This window comes from Macrosteles quadrilineatus, unplaced genomic scaffold, assembly GCF_028750875.1.
Source record: "Macrosteles quadrilineatus isolate MER2022 unplaced genomic scaffold, UCM_ALF_1.0 Scaffold_8__2_contigs__length_117827958, whole genome shotgun sequence".
Classification (NCBI taxonomy): domain Eukaryota; kingdom Metazoa; phylum Arthropoda; class Insecta; order Hemiptera; family Cicadellidae; genus Macrosteles; species Macrosteles quadrilineatus.
This window is the reverse complement of record NW_026542601.1, coordinates 60,126,056-60,149,746: the sequence shown is the minus strand read 5'-3', so window position 1 is coordinate 60,149,746 and position 23,691 is coordinate 60,126,056. Positions and strand designations below refer to the sequence as shown.

The 23,691-nt window shown below is 36.6% G+C and overlaps 1 protein-coding gene across 1 annotated transcript; it reads left to right on the top strand.

Annotated features, from left to right (window-relative positions):
* The first annotated feature begins 3,043 nt into the window (after window positions 1-3,043).
* Window positions 3,044-23,291, top strand: LOC129001128 (uncharacterized). The gene is made up of 7 exons (XM_054428326.1): window positions 3,044-3,122; window positions 13,822-13,921; window positions 16,457-16,706; window positions 17,204-17,322; window positions 17,686-17,817; window positions 21,773-21,878; window positions 22,431-23,291. Exons 1-7 carry the CDS (start codon window positions 3,109-3,111, stop codon window positions 23,255-23,257), a joined length of 1,548 nt encoding a protein of 515 aa, XP_054284301.1. The 5' UTR covers window positions 3,044-3,108; the 3' UTR covers window positions 23,258-23,291.
* The last annotated feature ends 400 nt before the right edge of the window (window positions 23,292-23,691 follow it).

Genomic DNA, 23,691 nt, shown 5'->3' with positions numbered 1-23,691 from the left:
TATAAACTATCTTTTCTGGTGTAAATAAGAGTGGTTTCTATTTGTGTATGTGTGTGTCTCTTCCGGTGAACGCATCTTTACACTATAGGTCCAATATGGTTCAACGACGAGTAAATTCTGACTGTAAGCCTTGCAAAATAAAATAATCTCCTCATGTATATCCCGAATCTCAATTTCACGATAAAGCTGTCGACTACGTACAACACGCAATGTAAATTACTTATCGCACAATCTGGTACAGTTGCTGGTCTAATACGTGTTATTTCATCAATCAACTGACAAGCTAAACCCGTTTATTACGAGTGGCCGGTTGTTCGGTTCTTCTGTTATTATCCCCAATTTATCAATTTTCATGTGCTCGGCGCCGGTTACCGTGTTTAGATATCATCAGATAAGGCGACCTTGACGGCTCTGTCCAGCCTGGTTATCCTTTTACATATTTCGCAAAGTCGTAACAGTAATTTGATTTCATGCGAGACAATTAGTCGGCTGCAAAGCGAGTCGGGTCGATTAGAAGATAAGAGATTAAATAGGGCGTTTGACTGGCTGGTCTGTGATTGATTTACAAAATGCAAATTATGAGCAAGAAGACCTTTACTTGCAAATCTGGTAGCAGTGACTTCAGGGATTTATTTTTAGGTTACGTATGGCACAATAGGTAAAATGCGTACCTTCAATACTAGAGGTGGTCACTAAGATGCCATGGATGATTTACTTTCCAATTATCTAATTACTGTACCTTACAAAAGTTTGGGTTAGATAGTAGATGGATAAGACTAAGGTTTGGTTCGCTTCCTTCTGGGGGAAAAATTAAAAAATGTCAGTGGCGTAAACCGAAAGAACAGTTGAACATCCAACTGAGTAGGATAGGCTTCCGATGAAAAAATGAAGTTTCCCAGAAGCAGCCGGGATTTTAAAATGTTAACGTGTTTCATGATAATATGAATGGTTAAGACAAGGCTCCCCTAAATTTATTTATTTATGGACATGTTTATAAACACAGGGGAGTGCGTTTTAAAGTCTACGGTTGCCCAACACTAACATCATTCACCAGCTCTACGTTATTGTGTAATAATTCATAAGTCCGTGATTCCAAAATACATTCCTTTGGAAAAGTCGAGTTATATAAAATTTTAACATATCTTGACTAAAAACTAAATTCAGCCTACTATCTAAAACAATTGACAGTCTTGATTGACAGTCTAGATTAAAAAGATTTACTGTAATCTAACAGAAATGCAACAGAATGTATGTCAGCTTGAAAATCTCTAACTCTGTATCAAGCTTTTCATGTAGTGTTTTTCTTAATCCTGAGAAAATCAATCCCTGGTTCAGTAAGATGATTAAAAGCTTATTCAACTGAAAATGTTTATGTTGAAAAGAAATAAGTTGAATGGATGGGACGCGCGTTTCGTGCGGCCAGATGTGCATAAAGAATATGTCCAACAGGCCAGGGGCTACAAACATGGATTTGAATTACAATATAAGGCAGAAGGAATATAGTTTTAAACATAAAACATGTCTTTATGATGTATAATGAAGGGAGAGTCAAGAGAGCAGCTGACTTAATCGATTCCTTACAAGAAAATCTCGTGAAAAAATCATATATAACTCGAATGGCTTTTTCTCCATCTTAAAAACAAATCTATTCAGATTCCTATACTGGCACATACTGCATAGGTACACCGATGCAATGGGAGTGGGATATCATTTATTAAGAGAATAAATAGCACAGGGCTAAGAATAAGAACAGATCCCAGAGGTACACCTCTTTTTACTCTAAATAAATATTCATGAATAGGCTACGGGTTTAACTTTTTTCATCGGCGCTGGCCGGTCTGGTCATTGATGAAAAGGGGCTAGATGAGATGGCAATGATTACTACATGTGGTCAATAACAATAGTGCATGGCAGTCACAATACTTTGCATTTATTTCCAATAGTTTTCTTTATTCCAACAAAAATGGCAATGACAAAAGGGGATGTTTTAACAAATACTGTTTAATAATCTATCATTGACTATTGGATTCTTAAGTTATATCAATAGTCTAAGTATCTATATAGAACGAGTCATATTCTGTGAAACTTTGCATTTTTATATGAGTTTTATGTTATACAGTAGTTCCAAAAACAAAATCAGAATGACAATGAATGGTAAATTGTTTGTCAAATAATATTAAACCTTATGCATTCAGAAATATTGTTCACTCCCTTTTTTTGTAAATTTTCGAACTCTTTTGTTACCAATGTTAACCAATCCTTGATTTTACCCCAGAAATTCTTTGATGCTTTTTGGTTTCGGTTTAAGTTGGCCCCACGACTTACGCTGACCTTAAAAATTGCGCTTGAGTTTACCTTTGATTGGCCTGTTTTATCTAAGGTGTCTAAGATGTGACCCAAGTTATCATGACACTAACAGCCTAGTTTTATGACATAATCGAGAGCTAGCCTTTACCTGTATTTATATTTAATTTATTTATTTATTTATTTTACATACCAACTGTAATTGGGAAAATCGCTTATCACGATACTCGCTTATTACATCAATTTTCTTTTTCAAATCAACTCGCTGTGACATTACTATAGACATGATTCTGTCAAGTTCAAGCAACTCTGTTGGATTCAAAAGTCAACATTATATACAATTGATTAATAATCCATCCATCTATTAAAACCTACCCAGTCTCATTGTTTTCATTCGTTCCCTTTGTTTCAGAAGCCGACTACAATACTCATTCCTCGGAACCTGCAAGTCCCACCCGACAGCCGTTGCTACAGACACCGAAATCATCCCCTACTCTGTTGCTCCGCTTTGTCGGAACGGGGGTCGTTTTGATCTGCGTTAAACTAACCTTTCCTCAATGGGGTTGATTATTGGTGTTAAGTGAGCCACTTGAGCCAATTCTGTTCTTTGTGCAGACACCCCCGCCCCCCACCACTGCCTGGGGGAGGGGGCGTGGTCTGCTCTGTGATTGGTCGGTGGGAGGAGCCTACCGCGACGGCGTGGTCCATGACGCAGACCATAGCCAGTCGGTCGCCGACACTCGGGGAGTGAGTTGGATTGTGTTACCTATCAACTGACTGTGATAACTAACTTACTGGATTGATATGGTCGTTATTCTGTAAGTAATTTGTTTTAAAGTGATTGCATGTTGAGTATTACAATTGTAATTTGTATGTTAAGTGAAGATAACTTTATGAAGATATTTTTTATTAATAGATAAATATACACACGAATAACCTATGAACTCTTAATCCTTTTCTGTCATTAAATATGTAATCCATGAATATGCTAAGGCATTCATTGTAACCTGAACTCATGCATTTAAACAGAAAAGCTAAATTATGTTAAATTGAACGTTATGAAAACACTGTTTCATGATCTATCTTTCAAAATGCACAGTGTTCAAACCCTGTTTAATATACTGTTAATAATCCATGTAAAAAAAAAATATGATTATAAGTATTGTAACCGTTAACACAAACGTAAAACCGTTTTATATATTAAAATAAAAGAATGTGTACGACTTACTTTACCGGTACTCTACATCAGTTTATTAGAAATACTTAAATTAAATTAAAATTAATTAAAAGATAAACACGAAGCGGCACGGCGCTCTAGGCCAGTTTTCTTTCCCGCTGAAAGTGATTTCGACGATCGCATATCACCATTCAATCTGACAGTATAAATTATCAATGGTGCGCTAGTGGAGAGTTTCAGTACGGAGTTGTTTTAAATGGGATATTCAGAAAAAGATTACTCATAAATGCATCGCTCAACATCAATTAATTATCTTCCACTACTATAGTATTATAAATCGATAGTGTTGTTGTAGCATTTCCTTACATGTTACTATCTCATATTGCTAAGAAAATTATACACCTTTCTAGTTCAAGTTAAGCTAACATAATTTTCTATTTTGTGGTAAAATAATTTTATTTATTTATGTTATTTTTGTCACTTATATCATACAGGTAGATATGTATATTTTAAAGTATGCAATATATATTTGTATTGTAATTAAATGCATTGCTTAATTGTATTAATACCTACATTTAATAAGAAAGTATTATTTTTATACACGCTTGTATTATTAATATGAAGTTATATACATACTTGTCTTGGACGTATATACTTTTACCATGAAACACCAAATTTCAGAAAATGTTCAGTAACTTTTTTCTGCAGGTAATCATAAAAATTAAGTTTTGTAACTACTTATCAGGATTAGTTGTAAGCCATAGAGACAGAATTGTATTCCCAAAAATCAACTGACACTGACTACAACGTGTTGGTTCAGTTGGTTAACGTCGTTACTACATTTTACCATCGCAGTCACACTACAACTACAATTTATTTTGCATATTATAAGACATAAAAACAAGCCCGGAACTATCACAAATGATCCTATAGACAAGCAAATAATGTAATACTTTAATTGTAATATAACTGAACTGAAGTGCCTCGATGAGATCCTAGCGAAAAGAGAATGTTTTACTAGGTTTAACGGTTACTTTTAGAGGTGCCGGTGTTATGATTGACCCTAGGTATACCTGAGGTCATTACTTGCCTTCCCTTGTCTCTTATCTATGTTATCACCCTCAACTTGAGGGAGTTCCGGTGATAAGAGGCTGTTTCCGGTGATAGCACCTTGGACTTCTGCAAAACACGCGTTTACAGAAAACTGGAAACGTGTTTTAGTGTTTGAATAATTTTCTTGTTGATTCAGCATGTCTTGTAGCATAGGTTATTTCGTATGTATTCGACACATTCTGTATTGTATGTTATATTACATGAAAAGAATGTTTAAAAAAATTAAATAAGATAGTAAACAAATAATTGTTTGATTTGTAACATTATAATACTCCATTTACCTAGTATGGTTTTATGATAGATTTAAAACATTTTCGAGACGAATTGTACATTCAGCAATGAAATTAAATCTATTACTAGTATGCATCGGTGAGTGAATTGTAAAGAGTCCTATGTTGATGTATTTTAATACCTACCGAAAAAGATTAATAATTTGAAAATTCAGCATTATTTAGGAATAAAACCAATACAATACCATTACAATACTCAAATTAAGTAAATGCGTTTGTAAATTTATCCGTTCACGCACAATAAATAACATATGCCATGCGTGTAAAAACGTTTCCATTCTAAAGCAATATAACATCCTCCTGTAATGATATTTGCCTATTCTGCGCCGGGAAGTGTACCCATTTTGCATTCTGCGCCTGCATATTAGTTTCACATTATTTAAGCGGCGGGACGAGTCAGTTAACTTTACTTTATGTTGCTCATCAGTATACGAGTTGTACCATACCATTTTACTTTGCAGCGTGTAAACATTATGTTGAATGTATATTGTGTTCATGTTTAACGCAATTCAGGGGTTTTTATACAAATTCTTGAGTTCTTCTCATTAGACGACTAATCAATGTTCTCGTACGAAGAAGAGTCATAAGCTCGAATAATAAGACGTGTTTTTAGAATGTTTTATTTGTATTTTCAACGCATTTATCTTTCGTGTTATTTATTTAGGTAAACGTCACATTGTTTGCTTTGTGAGTATTAATATTAATTTTTATATTATAAAATATTTTGGAGACCAGGGCTCTTATTTGTCAATTTATTCTTGGACCGCTCGCTAACCAAAACTTAACCAACCACCCCTAAACTAGAACGCAATTTTTATAACAAATTTTATTTATTTAATCTTTATAAGATTAATATGTATTTTAACTTTTTTATGTGTTACTAGCAACGTAATATCCTGTTGTGGGTACTTTTCCGTTAATTCACTACCACTACTTTTTTTATTGCAATTCCGATTATTCACTACCAGATTCTTTCATAACCAGCAAATTTTGTTGGTTATGCTAGTTTATAAAAGTTTTATTTTATAATTGACGTATTCATAAACTCAGATACCTGTTAAAAATATCGGAATTGCAATAAAAAAGTAATGGTTGTGAATTATTGGAAAAGAACCCGGTGGTGTAAAAAGAAACTGTATGACTAACAATACAGTGCTAAAGCTTTCACTAATTGAATAGGAAGAGCCCCCTTTTAACTGTACTGTTTCATGAACTTCTTTGTTAATTTAATACATTTACTTTCTAGCCATTGGAGGAAGTATGATTTTCAACTATTATTCGTTGTACTACTGAGTTAGTATGTTTTAAAAGGCATGATGCAATAAATGAAATTTTTTAAATCATATCTATAGTACAAAATGAACGGATATGAAACATATACATACTTAATTGATCCTTAATGTAGTGCATCCTTAATTTTTCTAAACGGGGTTAGTTTTATTCTTAAATCCTCTTTAGCACAGTTCCCGTTCGTTTACTTAATGTAGTAGCTCTACATTATTTAAGGTTAAGAGTTGGGAACCGAAGTACCAATTGCTTATAAGTTTAAATATGTTTTTGTTTCCATCAGCTACTTTTACACGTATTTTATTTCTTTTTTATTCAAAAACTTCAATAGCTAATATTGCAGTTTTCATTCTAAGTATTTTGTAGCATACAGTTTAGTAGTAACAACGTTTAAATATTTTGAGTGGTTGATATTTTTAGAAGCGTCTCGTACATACAATTGTCATATGATATCATTCTTGCCCAAGCTATGAATAATCTTATTTTTTTCGAATGGGTAGCCTCCGGATTATCAAGATACAATTAAAGTGGTTTAAATACCTGTAATGTCGATAATCCAAGTGGCGTTACACAACCACTTGGATTGTCGACATTACAGGTATTTAAACCACTTTAATTATAAATAATCAAAAGTAATAACTGTAAATATGCATAGGAAGAAGGGTGTTTTTTTTTATCATAATGAGTTTTATAAATTAGTTCAAATCAACTCAGATTTTTTAATGTTATAATGGAAATAATATAGCCTCCCATCAATTATAAAGCATTTTTCTGTCTGATCATGTTGGTTCTAATATGAATGAGAATTTCAACTTATCGAGTTTAGGGAGTTTAAAAAGATAAATATGCAACATTGATCTCTTACAAAATCTACAAAGTGCTGTGCTAGGCTACCTTTTTGAACGGCGTTTTGGCAGTAAAATGGGTATTTTAAACTAATTGAAGCAGAAAAGGAAACATGAAATAATACTAAAAGTATCTGATTCCGTTTTACAGTTTTAGAAAATATGACAGGTTTTCTGAGTTTTTACCTGGTATTTGACAATTAATTATAATAATATACTTCCTGGAAATGTTATTAATTCTTTGAGGATTTACCCAAAACGCTTGAAATAACAGTTATTTGATGCAAGTTGTATACAATAACATGATATTATGTATCAATTGTTTAATACTGCTTTTGTATTGCTGCCAGCTAGTGTGCTTAATGTCTCATTAGGCGTTACTGTATAATATTTAAATTCTCACATTTTAAGGATTAACCTTATACCTTATACCAATATAAAACAATACTTAAAAATCATCAGTAACATATAAGCAAGTAGGCTAAATATAATCCCGCAGAATCCTCGGTCTACGATTTGTCAACTGTTGTGCACTCTAGTTTAAACCCCTCCCACCCCCCACCACTCCGCTGGACCGTTATCTAGCTGTCTTTGATTTCTATTATAGTCGCTCATTAATATCTCCTTCGTGCTGCGGGCGCGGGTGCGCTCAACTGGTGCCGCGTTGAGTAGCGCTGTGTTGTGTCGTGTGCGGTACTGTTGTGTTGAATTGTGTCGTTGTGTCGCGGTCATGACAATACCTCTGATCAGGATGGGTTGGACTACAGATGTACACGAGTTTGGCTGAGGAAAAAAGGTAGCTTCAGGATCTCTTGGTAGTTTTTTTAAAGATTCCTACATAAAAGAAGGTGGTCAATGTTATAACTTTCTAAATCAAACAAAAACTAGTCTGGAACGTTTAAAAAAAATCGTGAATCGTGGAAAGCCTTGCAGATGATCGTGGGTTTGAATCATTTAGACAAACTTTGCATAAAGGTATTTCTTTCAAATTATTGTAATAGTAAACATAACTTTGTACAGTTCACACTTATTATTGTTTATGCAAAATTACACTCTTAGGGAAATCTTAGAATTTATTTAAATCACCTGAATTCATAGTATTGGTACAAGCTATAACATTATAAAACTAATATTGGATTGTGAATTATTTATGCACTTTAATGAACGGTTTGAAAACAACTTTTTACTTTTAAAATTCAAATGCTTTAGAGAATTGTTGGGTGGACTTTGTGCAATTCACTGTGTGCTAACTGTTTCTTTAAACCACTCTAAAAAATTGAAAAGTATTTATTAGATTTTACCTGCACGCAATATAGTGTTTGTATAAGATATTATAAAATAAAATAATAATCGTTTAGTATTCTACCATTAACATCCCACTCCCAATTCTATTGACATCTAAAGTTAAGTTTACCAAACGAGTTTATTTCCAATGGACCTACAATCCAACACCAATCTTACCAACAATCTTGAACACAGGTCGAAAACCATTTAGAAATTTTCTACCTACATAAGCCACTACGAGAATTAAATATTTCAGAAAATAGTGTACCCTGTACCTACGATTTATAATAATGAAATTGAAAATATAATAGTCGATTTTCCACACGGATGGATCTAATCAAGATCGGCTTAAGATACGCGAAATCCAAGGACTGGATTGACTATTAAATGTAAGTCAGATTGGTTTCTCCTCACCTGTTTAGGCGGCGAGGTACCTGTTATCCCTCGGTACCTGTGTGTGTGTGTGCGTGTGTGTTGGTGTGCGTGGTCTGGGCGGGGGGTCCGCGTAAAGTCTCAGATTTGTGGGTACAAAATCTCGCACACGTGCTTCTGACACTTGTTCGCTCTGCGCCGCCTAAAGCAAGATTCCGCGCGGCCCCGTCCGCCGTCCGCTCCAGTTATGAACAACATAACTTCCATTCAAGTTCGTGAACTAAATGTTGTCGCTCTTGATTTTGGGAGATGGTCGCGTTGTGGCATTTGCGAAGATAGTGGTTGGTGTCAAAGCAAAAGGACGTGGAACAAACTACAATTTAACTGAAATGTACGACACACACACGACCATCTACTTTAACTTTACATCTTGTATTATTTTTGTTAACAAGTATATCATTTCAGAATGCCTTAGAGGTCGATCGTGTGATGAAATAAACTACCAAAAAGTATACATTTACCATACTGATACTCCTTCATACAATGAGACAGCCTACAACAACATATCATCTTCCTTCAGTTAAAGACAATTTTTGTTCGGTTTATTTAGAAGACGTTTTGTTCTGTACGATATTCCTATGTAAATCGAATTAGAGGCTTACATGATATTGTATGCACGCTCGCTTAAAGATTTCCCAAGTATGTTTCATGGAAAGTAGTAAACTATAAAAGAATGTACTTAAAAATCGGATTAAATTTTTCACAAAAATATGAGCTTTTGATAAATTGAAAAATATACATGATTGTAAAATCCATTTCCGTACCCTAAGCCACATACCCCGGAGTGTACGGGACAAACTCGGGTGTTAACTGTGGGTATTAAACGTTCTGTTGCCGCGAACGTGTCTGTGTGGGAACGGACCACGAACCGCCGTAAACTGTGCGACAGACACGTCGCATCGACACGACCTGGACCTGGAACTGCGGACTTGGGACACCGAGGAAAGGGGGAACTGAACACGTAGACGTAGAGAGTCGTGTTGCGTATGTAGTAGACTCTAAACTGTTCCGGACCCCGGTGTAAATTGTATTCGGAATTAATTGTATTACCTTAAACTATGACTATACAACATATATTCTCAAAAAAAGGGAAAGATTACCTCTGTTATATGCGTTGATGATAAACTTCCACAATCTTTCCTTAGGGAGATGGCTTCTGTAAAATCACTATTCAAAACAATAACAAACAACAAAAATTATAAACAAACTTATTTTAATAGTCAGCTGATCAATTACATTAACAAAGAGTAATCAAAGACATTACAGCCCGCAAAAGACTCGGGCTTTGGGTGGATAGCTTCAACCATTGACTATATATTCCTTATGTATAGGAATTTAGCTCGTACAATTCCAACCAGAGAAGTGCATCATCCGAATACACTGCAAACATCCGAATACGAGAGAAAATAGCAAAAATTATATTCGAACTACATGTCATTGTAAACCCACTCGTTTGATGATATACGAAGCCTGTGCCGGGAAGTAGTAAACTATCACTATTCGTCAATGTGTGCAAATGTATGTCTTTTGGTGTAATAGTTTCAAAAGACTTTAATGGTGCGCTTGGAAGTAGTCGCTATTTTGCTGTTTACTATCGTAAGCTGTGAGTACACAAACAAGTTTGTGCAGTTGTGATATATTTATTGTGTTACCTGACAAGATCGAGTTTTTGTATCATACCGAACCTTAACTTGTGAATTTGGATGTTACAACAACTATACACTGAGCAATTTTTGACTTGGGAAGGCATGTATCAATATTGTTTAAAACTTTAAAATAAATATTGTCAATAGGACTTTAATTAGCTTGGCTACAACAGCCACACGGTTTTTGATTTATCATTATGGATTGAATTTTTCTTCAGAACATTAGTTGAAAAAAAAAAACTGACAGACTATTATTTTTTCAAAGTTATAGCAAAAAATGAATCGCAAGTTAAAGTAAACCTTGTAAAAATAAACGCGTGGGTTAATACCCAAGGTTATAAAATCTAGCAAATATATCACTAAAAACAACAGTACCAATACTAATACTGTTCTTACAAACCACACTGATCGCAAATTACGCAAAATGGAACCAAAGTCCTGTTTCGTAAACAATTTACCCACCAAACACTAATTGAAGAACGATAAAATCTTTACAACCGTAGGGTAGCAGGCCAACAATACGCGGGCAGCAACAGTGCAACAATACACCTAAGAGGGGTGTAAGTACATGCGTACTTGACGAACAAAACGTCCAATTTAGAGTCGTGTGAACGTCCAGGCAAGAACTGTGGGCTGCGGGCCCTACACGGCGGCTTTGATAATATTGACAAATACCACCTACCGGCGACACTTAGCCGGGAATATGCCGTGTATTAGCCGGGCATCTATTGTAATAGCATTGTGTCGTATAAGTACAAGTTGAGCTGTTCAAGATTGGAACCATCGGGAAATTTTTCTGTTATTTATTCTCACTGTGTTAGCCGTTTGTGATTGACCTACGATAGGTACATGTTTTCGGAGACCTTCAGGTTTGACGATAAATTTGCATTTCTGGAGGCTTACGATGAAGGTACGCTGTTGCGACAGATTGGCATATCTTTATATTTAAATAAAGTTTTGTTAGATGTAAATGTTTGAAAGCATTAACTGAGAATAATTTAAACAATCACTTCATTTCAGTTCTTCTAATTCCATTATTAACTCTTGTAGTTTTTTTTTGTTCCTGTTATCATATGTTCAATGCCTTCTTGTGTGTATGTGTGTGTTTGTATACAGTATATAAAAAGTGTATTGAGGTTGAGGGGTTGATTATATATCATTGATAGATCATTGAATATTGATTGGGCCTTACACACACTAACGACACCAGCAAAATAACGTTCATTGTGATTTGTTGTTTCATTTAAAACTGCACCTGTATCATTCTGATTCAAACCGAATGAATAACCCCATTACGTTTTTAAGCCTTTTTCACATTTACTATTATGTTGCAAAATGAGGACCTTATGAGATTTACTCATAAACATAGTCTTGAAAGATGGGATTTGAAGTGTGTATTTATGTTTTTATGTGTTCGCTTTTTTCTACATGTTATAAACAATGTAAATAAAAAACAACGGTCTCCATGCATTACCCGAATATCATTAAATGACTCTCCGATCTAACTAATATAAATTGTTCTGTATCATATTAGAAAATCACTTATAGCCTAAGTTTATTTTATGTTAGCAGGATGATTAAAAAGTACTTCCAAGTCTAAGGGTTTCTTGTTGGATTTTAAATCGTGATCGATTCAGGGCACAGATGTTATTCGTCATTGTACCATACAAAAATTAATGATACCATCCATAATATCAAACCGACGTTTTACATCAAATCGACTTTAGATAGTGAAAGGACCCTGATTTTGACTGTTTCCTCGCAGTGAAGTAATTTCCAATGGTGTTAATTACTTAAATCCATTCGTAGGATATCCGAAATATGTCTGTTCACTGTTGAAAGATCGCAGTCGATATTTTTGTGATAGTTATGAGACACGCGATGTTTACGCTCATTACTAATCTCAGACATTAAAGATTTGTAACAGGTTCGCACGCGTGCGGTTGATCGAATTCGACCACGAGTCCCGACCACGCCCAGACACGTTATGAAACATTGCATATTCAGACAACTCGACCGAACCGTGTTTACAATATCGGTCTAATTAAATATCACCTGTTTTGACGTAAACCAGTTCCCATGAAACCGATCCGGCCACGATAAACCGTAAAGACAGGATAATTTGAGGAATTTTGAATCAAGGACGGGTTATCTTAATTCGCCATTATAAGCAAATAAAGGTTGCATTACCTCGGTTCAAAAACTCGACATTCAAATAGGTTCCGTGTGAATATGGCCTTATTTAATAAGCCTTATTAATTTCCGGCACGAGTTTTCTTTTTTTATAGCAATTAATGTTTTTCATTATATATTTTGGTATTAAATTTAATTTTACATCTTGTGTATAACACTAAAACAGACATGACCTGTGTTGAGTGTACATACTGCTGACTGCATTGTAGGAGAATTAGTTGGCTTATTTTAGTGTCATTAAGGTGACTTGTGGTTTGACTTTAACACAAAAAATAAACTAAATAATTTGTTAGTTTTAGCTCACCTTTTACAAGTCAAGTTAATACAGATAATGACATGGGTACTTTTATTTTAATACTAGCTGCTTTACCCGTGCTTTGCAACAGATAGGACACTGAAGAGAAAATATTGATGTTTAAATCTGTTGTATAAAATAGTTACATATCCACCTTTGTGAACACAACCATATATATGAATTTGAACGGATAGTGTTTTTGGCTTCTAGGGACCTCAACACGAAAAAGTAAATCGGTCCCGGGTCCATGTCTTACTATGAGTACTTCTACGGTAATAGCTTATTCCCTATATGGGAAATTCTCTAAAATATAATATTAGTTCTGCACCCTGTTGGTGAACCTTATTACTTGTACTATTGATGAATATCACAAAACCAACTTGTTTGGTCGAACCACCTGACAAAATTCTTTTATTCTTTTTAAATGTGAATACCCATAAGGTAACATGGGAAACTCCAATGCCACTGGGGCGGAGCCTGAAAGGAGTTTTGTTATAACAACATGCCTATATATTAATCGGGAATGTGAGCTATCATCACCCCAAATTTCAGCCCAATCCGACCAGTGCTTTTCGCGTTTACTTGTCACAAACATCCATGAGAAAGGTTGGATTTATAAAATTTCTCATTTATAATATTAGTAGGATAGATTTAAGAAAAATGCAGTTAGCATATAGGGACGTTGGTTTTGTACATGATTTTATGTTGTATGTAATCTTGTGTTCTTCAGACTTTAATCTCAGTTCATAAGATCCTGATGACAAACCAACCAAAGCATCAGAACTGGGAGCATCAGAGACAGTTAAAACAAAAAGTTATCTGGCCTTCGAGGTGGATGTTGAAGTCATTTCCTATGCAACTTTTTAATGGAACAATTTTACTTTTTATAACAAAAGTTATCATGTCAAAATATAATACGATGGCTTAATAAAGATGTTATTTATGTATGTTGCAGAAGAGAGCCCGGGTCGCCGGCCATGTCAGTGTACGGCTACTCTAGGGGAAGCTCGTCTAGACTGGCTGACTGGGACATCAACGACTCAAGCGTACCTCGGGTGAGTTTACGTTCAATGTTTGATACAAAGATATCCTCCATTGCCTTCACACACTGTGTCCTTTGTTGCTCGTTAAGACTACATGCTCCTTAGCATTCTAAGTATTTATGTTATATCAAACATCTAACTTAGACCTAATCTTGTAACATTCCTTGTTTATCGACATTTTTTGTAAATCTACTGCATTCAAAATTAGGTATCTTCAATCATAAAATCCGAAAGGATATAGCTGTATAGCGATTTGTTTGTTTGCAACGTCTTATTTTGTCCGAAGTTGTAAGGTTATCAGAAGTAACCCACCCATTCGATCTTATATTGATCAAATCAATTGATTACTGCCGTTAAAACGAAAAAAATATCAATTACCGAACGGCGACAGTTTGCTTTTGCTGTAACGGATTCAGTATTTTTCCCAGGTGAAAACCTTTAAGTCTACAGTAGCTAGAAGGTAGCCTCATTACCGTGGGAATATTAGTTTACGAAATGTCCAAGTGACATTAATATCAAAGACTAATATAACTGGACTGCCGCAGTTCGCTGGTAGTAACAGGCAATCGGTAATAACAGTAAATACACCATTCTATAAGGATTTCCACAACTAATGTTATATACTATTTTTTGCAATTGATTGACTAAAAAATGTCACTGCTAGCGCAGATCTCCCCTATGTAAACATTTTATGCTTGTAGACTAATTTTCGAGTTGTGTTTTTTTACTGCCAAAAGTATGGTGTGACGATATTTAGGAGATTATTGTGGGCATGTTCCACTAAACTCACCATCAACAAAAACACATTCAATCAAAGGAACATATGTGGTTAATATTTAGTTTTTGTTTTAGAGACATTTGGGTCTCTCTGATTAGTTTCTCTTTTGGAATTATTTGGGTAGGGTAAATTTTAAAACTAAATGTTATATTGGATGTGACTGCTTATCTATATAAATAAAATTAGAGTTTTGTCTGTACATTGCTTAGAATAATGAACTTTTTGGTTATTTTTACATTTCATAGGTCAGAGAAACCGAATCAAACCTTATCTCAATTTCTGTCTGTCTGTCTGTCTGTCTGTCTGTCTGTCTATCTGTCATTCTCTTGGTAACGCTAAAATACGCACTTTATTACAACTACTCCTCAATAACTATAGCACTGTCCCGCCTGAAACTTATTTTCCAAATACTATACATATATGAGATGGTTTTAGACGTATTTCATCGAATATGAGACAGTTAGATATTTAACAGTAAACCCTTGAAAATCAAGTTTTTGTCGATTTTTGACGTGGAATTTCTGGAAGCCCATGTTAACCTTATGAGAAATGAAATTATTGAATCTTAACAGCTGTTTCAATTAAACAAGTTGGTTCTGTTCTGTGATGTTCAATAGCATTAAAGTTACAAGGATTACCAACAGGGTGCAGCACTAGCACTATTATTTCTTTTACATTTATGACAACAGCTAATTTGCAACCTGGAGGCGAGTGAGCGTAGCGAACGAGCTAACCTGAAGGCAAGTGAGCGTAGCGAACGAGCTAACCTGAAGGAAAGTGAGCGCAGCGAACGAGCTCCAACATACAGGTGAGTGAGCGTAGCGAACGAACTTCAACCAGGACGTGATTGAGCCATGCAAACGAGATCAGATAGTAAAAATAAAAGTAAGCCTACCGTTATAGGATCGACCGGCAGACACAGAGGTAATTTAACCTTTTATTGATTGTCATACCGATCCGGAACAACAAAAAACAACATAAAATGAAGCTATGTATAATAGTTTGGCCAGCATATCTTAAAATATGCAAACCAACTGCTGTTCGTTATATAAGAAGGTTTCAACTGAATATTATAAGATCCCCGTGCGTAGAACGGGTACACAGCTAGTATGACTATAAAGTTGGATAACCAAGTTGATGCTGTTCGGTATATGTCCACCAAAATACACGTCGTAAACTCATCTGCCGCGGCTTTCCTCATGTTTTAAGCAACTTGTCACCCGGTCAGGCCAGTTTGGATTCAGTGTTCCTGGGCATCCCATTTCTGGCATTCTAAACGTCTTTCGCTGTTTGCATTATTCAAATTTCTTGTCATCTGAGCTTTTTACGTACTAGTTTTGCTACAATGTGTAGCCTACTACTACTTCCAATGAGCTCTCTGAGAATTCGGTTCCTTTTGTATTTGCATCCGTATTTTATGTTACTCGTTTTCAACCAACTACAATGCATGTTTCAGTACGCATCTTTCTTACTTCCGTTTTCGTGTGCAAAATACAAACTTACCTAACATTTGTATCTAAAAATTGCTCAACTATCCCTACTGAAAGCATTTCCGCAACTTCGACTGCCACTCACACTATTTCTGGACTGAAAAGTACTCGTCTCATCCTTGCTACTAAAGATGCGTCTACAAAGGAAGGACACAAAGTGTGAAAGCAATCTCTAACTGACGAAGGAGTTGACGCTGAAAACCACAGTATTTATGATTCCAGTGCCTACGAATCTCCACTGACGAGAGAAATGGCGATTATATTGTGTACTATTTGCAGGTGAGTGAGTTCAACCAGTGGCAGGAATGGGCTGACGGCCACTGCAGGCTGGTCTACCCTCCCTCCAGCGAGGAGGCCAAGAGACACGCCTCGGGTTGGGCCATGAGGAACACCAACAACCACAACGTACACATCCTCAAGAAGTCCTGTCTGGGTGTCCTGGTGTGTTCCAGACGGTGTGTCCTGCCCAACGGTGACTCGGTGCACTTGAGACCTGCCATCTGTGACAAGGCGAGGAAAAAGCAACAAGGTCAGTGGAGGAAACAGAATAGAGCAGTTTAGGTCATTTAATATCGGGCATTAGAGTAAATAAAATATATTTACTCCCACATATAATGTTGTACTAAGTTTACAAAAATAGATTATGTATATTGTTCATACAGTCACATAAGTTTAGTGTTGTAAATTATGCCTCAAGAAGTAGGTGATTTGTTCGTCTTTTACGTAATTGAATAATTGAGTAGTTAAAACTTAAGAATTACGTTCATCGCAACTTGAACACCTATAGTCACCAATACAGTATATTTTAGTGATCATTTGAGCTTTGGGTAAAGTTAACTTGCGTACAAATGGCCATCATAAGTAAAAGGAAGTTTTTCCTTTAGAAGGTTTTTGAGTAAAAGCAGTTTTAACATCTATCTTTTCTCATACCAAATCGCAAGTGCTGCATCTGAAGAAACGTCAAACATTTTAGAACTATATACCCACCAACTTGGCTGGATTGTCTAACAGTTGTTCTTGTCACAGGCAAGCCTTGTCCCAACCGTCAGTGCACTGGGCGTCTGGAGATCCTTCCGTGCCGAGGTCACTGCGGCTATCCCGTCACTCACTTCTGGAGGCATACGGAACACGCTATATTCTTTCAGGTACGTGACAATATCAACACCCGGTTCGGCGTATGGGTTAGAAGGACGAGTGTGATTTTGAAATTCTAGTTTCAATTTTACCATTCAAAGAGGGTTATTATAAAATAATTTGTTGGGGGAAATTAACTACAAGATCCAAAATAGGTACCTACCATATGAACAGCTGTCCTAAAAATTCGTCATCCCTCAAGTTCTTTCTAATCAATGCATGAAATGGGTTTCCTAATTCGTTAGTTAAAGTTCTGCATTTATTTTATTTACAGTATCGCATCTAAGTTTGTTCACTGACTTTGGATACTGCAATATTATTTATGTCAATGGCATATCCGATCTTTTTTGACCGTTTGTTTTGTTTCTCTGCAGGCCAAGGGTGTCCACGACCACTTGAGGCCGGAGGCCAAGTCCACCAGTGAGGCTCGACGCAGCCTGGGCGCGGGCCGGAGAGTGCGAGGCCTCGCAGTCCTCCTGGCAAGAGAGGCCACACTCGGCAACAAGGTAAGATATCATCAGTATAACACATTGCTAGTTCTTAAACACCTCTTTTCAATTCATTTAGCTTCACGAAAAGTTGGTCGTGCCCCTTCGTTGGATTAACTGGATGGATGGGTTTTCAACTCAAATGTAATTGAATCGTGGATACCTCGCTTGAAGTTGGATGGTCTCAGTATATGTTTAAAATAGCCAATGGCAGATGCTGTACGAACGGAGTTGAGGTTTACTACAAGTTTTGATATAGCAATAATCGGTGATATTAAAGGAACGATCGATGTGGAACTGTAGGTTTGTGGTTTAACGGGAAGACAGCAATAACTAGAATTATCGAAAACTGTGAAAACAGAAGAGAAGCAATAATTCTATCAGAGAAAACGGAGCCAATAACACCTAAACACTAACCAAATAATTTACTTAAGATGTAAAATCTCCTAACTAGAACAAGACGACGATGTCACCTGTGTGTGCGTGGGCGAGGGTAAACTGTAGAGCACATTGCATGCTCATGCTGCCTCCCGGCGCAGGTGCCATGCATACGCATGAGTACGGCGGTCGCGACCACAAATCACGGAACGACACTTTCGTCTGCAATTAAACCGTCCAAGCGGAGTAGCGCCCACTCGTGCCCGTGGCGGGGGCGTCACACTTCCGGGCGATGGGCGATGGTAACGAGATCTCCTGATAGCATCGTGGAGACAAGTGGTTGGATGTGTCGTCCAGACAAGGGTGTACCGCGATACGACGAAGAGAGGGGTGAGTGAGGAAACTAAAGCTCATCGTGAGATGATAGCCACATCTAATAGGATCGGATCGTGCATTCCTAAATATAGACAGGACGAGGATTTATTAAATATTGACGTAGAATGGATGTATTATACTAATACAGTAGTTCGGGGAGCTTCTTCATTCAGCCGCCAGAGATCATGTATACATTTAAAAAAAAGTCAATACAATGCACTGGTATTAATTTGTTTCTAAAGATATACGTTTTTGTCTTAAATAAAAGGAAATGAATTCATCTGTTTTACATTCCGAGCCCAGTACACTTATCCCTTGAAGTCCAGTTTTGCTCTTAAAAACGAAACCCAGCAATCCACCTGGTAGAGCCACCATAGGTCAAACATTGACTATATGATTGTGATTCAATGCCTGGAGAACCAACGCTATCTGACAGATCACAGATCTTATGACGTCCTTAATTTCGGTCTGTAACATCTACATCTAATCTTACCACCGTGAGAAAGCAATTGAACAGTATCCAATGCTTGGAAGGTTCAATTCAGTTACGATATTCCCGATGACTGGTTAGGTGACGGTAAGCCTTTTCTGTGAAGTGACTTGCTTTTTGAAACAATTGCCACTATTTTTTGAGTAGCGTGACAGTACTTTTGTTATTTCTTAAGGTCATACTATGAAACTGTGCGGTCTTCATTAGATGTTACATCGGAATGTAAGACCTTTATTTACTTCTATGCATAGAATAAAACTTAAGGGTCTTGACACTCTTGACAGTATTCCAAACGAGAACGGATGAGTGAGCCAAACGAACTCTTATTAACTCTTACAAGTGGCTGTCCTGGCCAAAAGGTGCATGTAATAGACCTGTCTTGGAACTGGTAACCGTACTGCGGAAAAAAAACAGCCTGCAACAGAAGAAAAGTTAAATACTGTACACGCTGAACTTCAGACGCAATGTGCAAACTCATCCTAGGAAAAAATAAACCATTTGATGGGTAACTTACACCATATGCCACGGAAGTAGCCTACGGCCCGCTGAACATCATGTGCCCTTCTCTTCATCTTTATTTTTAACTTATTTAGATGACACATTTTGCTCTCTGGTTTCATGAAGTGATCTTATGTTAAGAACGAGAAAAACTGCAAAATGGGCCCAGTTGTCCTTGTATGATTGGGACAAAAAAACTACTGGCCTTATTAAGATACCATAAGAAATCGAAATCAATTCAACACTCATCTTAGATTTGAAATGCACACTCCGGGTCAAAAAGTACACACTTAAATGTGCAGTAGGCCGCGAGCTGCGACTAGCGAGCAGGCAGTGTACAACGCCGTCGCGATGGCATTAGGCTAATAGAAAGTAAGTTACGGAGCTTGCGCGGGACTATTTGCATCGGTCCGCCCCGACCACACGCGCGCGCGCGCCGCCAGCCCCTCGTAGCTCAACACAGATTACCACCTTTCACAGACTAACCTCTAAACATACTCATTTCCCCCGGGTGGGGTACGGAGTGGGCAGTCTTTGTCACTGTATTGAAACGGAATAGTTGGATGTCAAATGTAACTATATTGTTTTGTCTCGGCGGTATTGGTAGGCTCCCTTGGTCAAATCTTGGTACACCTCAATTCAACTGAGCTGTTACCTTTTTCTTTGCAAATACTTTCTTTGACACGAAATGCGATGAAGGGCTATAAAGTTGCTATAGCAGTCAAAGATCGCTGGTTCGATCCTGAGAAGTCAGTTCAGTAGTTTTTATGGCTCGAAACTGGACCCTGCAGCTTCCCTGCTTTCGTAAAGTAACTCATCGGTAGATTGTAGTGACACACTCTCTTGTCTTGAGCTCCGAAAGTTGTATTGTAAGTTTCTGAAATGAATCTTATCGGGACTAGCGGGTGCTAATACTCCTGACTCCTCTGTATCTTGTACACCAGTACGCCTCCCTCTAAAAATTCCGCTGTTCTTTAAAATTGTACCGTACTACAGAACAACGAAAAACGGTAACCACAAGTGTGTAGCATCAGTATAATATGTTTCAAAACTGGGTTTAAACAAACAATCAGGCCCCATCCTAGCTGAGCGGTTAGAATTCATTTTTATTAAGAAATATGAAAAGAATTTAGGCCGTTCCACTGCGTTCCCAATGAAATCAAGCTATAAAGTAAATACCAAATATTTTGTGACTGGTCATGTTTCATATAATTTTGTAATATAGAGACTTCATTGGGGATGACTGCGGTGGTTAACTCAGGGGTAAAATAAAATGCTTAACCACTCGACCATGTCGGTTAGCAACAGATGTTCCAAACACCCCTCATCTCCATACACCCAGCTCACTATAGTCTGATGTGCAAGTTTTTTTATATTGAATTAAATTTTATTTCCATCTCTGGCATACATTACGATTTTAAAATGATAGAAAATTTAATTTAACGCTGTACTTGTATACGTATAAAGCCAATTAGATGTGAGATGTGACTAATGAGTCAAAATATTCACTAAGTTCCTTATTTATTTTGATTTCAAATTGCTTCAAAAAATAATTACTCGAGTTTTAACTAGATTCCAATTCCTCTCGACTATTGAACAGTAAAACAGTAGACATAATCTAATCGTCAGAAAAAAAATATTTCTCATTTAAATTTATAATTTTCGTTAAGCGTAGATGTTTTAAATCTTTGTACTAATACAAATTTGTTAGCGAAAACTAAATTGTACATAAATTTTTTTGTATAATGTTGTTTATTTACTCGTCTTATCAACTGTACTCTCAACTCAATTCTCTAAATGCTAGCGCTTCGAAGTAGTAATCCCTGGCACTTCTAAATACTTTACCGATGCTACGTACACCTAGCTCTTAGGTGGCAAATGTATGTACTAACTGAGAATCAATGGTGGTACAGTACGTTGTTGTACAAGAATGACCACTAGCGCTCCAAGTAGCAAAATACAAGATCAAGATAGTACCATTGACTTATTGGATACTTGTATATTGAGCAGAAGTAAAATAATGCTATTACATTGATTGTTCTTCATTAAATGTCTATATATATTTATTTATTTATTACGTAGTAGATAGACCTTTGCAAACAATTGTATTTAGGGATTTAATATATATATATATATAATATATATATAATGAAAACCCCTAACAAAATTGAGATTTATTCATGAAATCTAAGTAGTAGTTGAAAGTTTCTTAAACTGATAATGTTTTTGCAGTTACTTACCCTGAGGGATACCAAGAGATCTTCCTGTGATATGGAGGAAACACCCAACAGCAGACAGCTCCTCCCTCCTCCTCTCATCTCAGATGTGGACAAGACAGGTATTGCAAGAGATTTTAGTTAACATTTTAAATAAGAGAAAGCTAGCATAAGTAACTTATTTATGGTTTATGATCCTTTATTCAGAACTTTTGAAACTTAATGGTTAAATATTTTTTCTATTGGTTGAAGTATAGATTGTAAAATCCTACATGAAAAATAGGATATAAAATTTGTAATAAGTAATGGGCATTTTTAATCTCAAACCAAAAATCACAATAAAACTTTTAAACTTTCATTCAAACTTTCAGGGATGGATTAGAGATAAAATGTAGGATTTATTTAATTTTACAAAATGGGGTTTAAATTATAAAATAAATATATTTGGTTTCTCTGAATAAATAGGTACTGACGTTGTTTCTTATTTTACTACTTACTGTTGTGCTATAGCAATAATATTGAAAGTGAGTGATAAATTAGAATCAATTTTGTCATAGCTTCCATTAGGTTTCTTTGATGGGACTCAGATTTTCAGAAGTCTAACTGTCAAGTTTTTGCCATAAGTTATTTTACTGTAGTTGTTACAAGTATTGTAATGGATCATTGTGTTGCAGGATACAGCTGTTCGTGTCCTCCGTTTGAGTGTGTGTGTTCGTCCCGAGTGTGTCCCTCCATGCAGAACACCTGGGACACCTACTGGCCTGCAGAGAATACCACTCAGGGCACTCCAGAACACTACATGGAGAACACACCCGCACCTCTCTACGACTTCAACCTCTGCAACGATCTCTTCCAACCAGAGGAGATCTTCCAGCTTGACCAACCTCTACGGACGACAGAGATGACCATGACAGAGTCCACCTCCAAGTCTCCCACCACTCTGTTGGACCTAGGCAGCGGAACCATTCACCGTAGCTTAAAGTCCGAGCCGGAGCCCTACTGGATGCTACCTGGATCCTCAATGAGTGTGGAGGACAGCAACAGTAGCTGTCAGTTACCCCAGTGTTCCCCCGAGTCAGCGTCTCAGCCTGCGATAGAAGACTCTGCGTGTTCGGTCTCACGATCTCACTACCCCTCCGAGTACATGCAGCGTGAAGCGTTAGGGCTGATGAACTTTCACTTTGACGACAAAGACAATTACAATAAGTTTGAGGGCGAGCACTCTAGGATGTACTACGAAGACACGAGATACCTTGGTTCTGAACATATGATTGTACCTGACGAGTTTCAACCGACGATGCACGAGTCCCGACTGATGGCTCCTTACGAACCTAGCATCGAGTGTTACGCTCGACCCCCGCAATTTCCTGACCAAAGCAATAGTTCGCAAGAAGATTGCCTCGCTTTCCCGCAACCCGCGAGTACACTTACGGACACAAACTTCTTCCAGTCATTTCAGTTTCAAAACAACAACTACTTCCAGCACTTACCGCACCATTAGATTTAAATTGTAAATAAGTCATAAAATGTACAAATAATTTAATTACAAAATACGCTTTTTAAATATTCTTGGCTGAACCTTTTTTTAATATCCTATCCTATCTTTTGTTATTGGAAAATAATGCACCTTCACTAAAACATAGTCAGACTGGAAGGGCTCTATTTTAGGAAGAATTTTCCCTCTCTACATACCTTGTGAAGAGAGTACCAATTAAAAACAACTAGCGTTTTGAAGGTAAATAAAACCCAGCAACTTTTTGATAGACATGTATTTGCAGGAGAAATTACAACTAGTCGTAAAAATCTAATAATCTGTTATCTCAATAGATCAAATATAAAATTAATTTACCTATACTCAAAGGACATCACAAACGCAGCAAGATGATTGGTACAAAACGATCTTAAAGTAGTGACTAAATAAAGGCTCAACATCTA

Excerpts from the sequence above, each read along its gene's own strand:
- LOC129001128 (XM_054428326.1), top strand. Across the intron at positions 17,323-17,685 it reads AACACGCTATATTCTTTCAG|GCCAAGGGTGTCCACGACCA; the intron begins GTACGTGACAAT and ends GTTTCTCTGCAG. Across the intron at positions 17,818-21,772 it reads AGGCCACACTCGGCAACAAG|TTACTTACCCTGAGGGATAC; the intron begins GTAAGATATCAT and ends ATGTTTTTGCAG.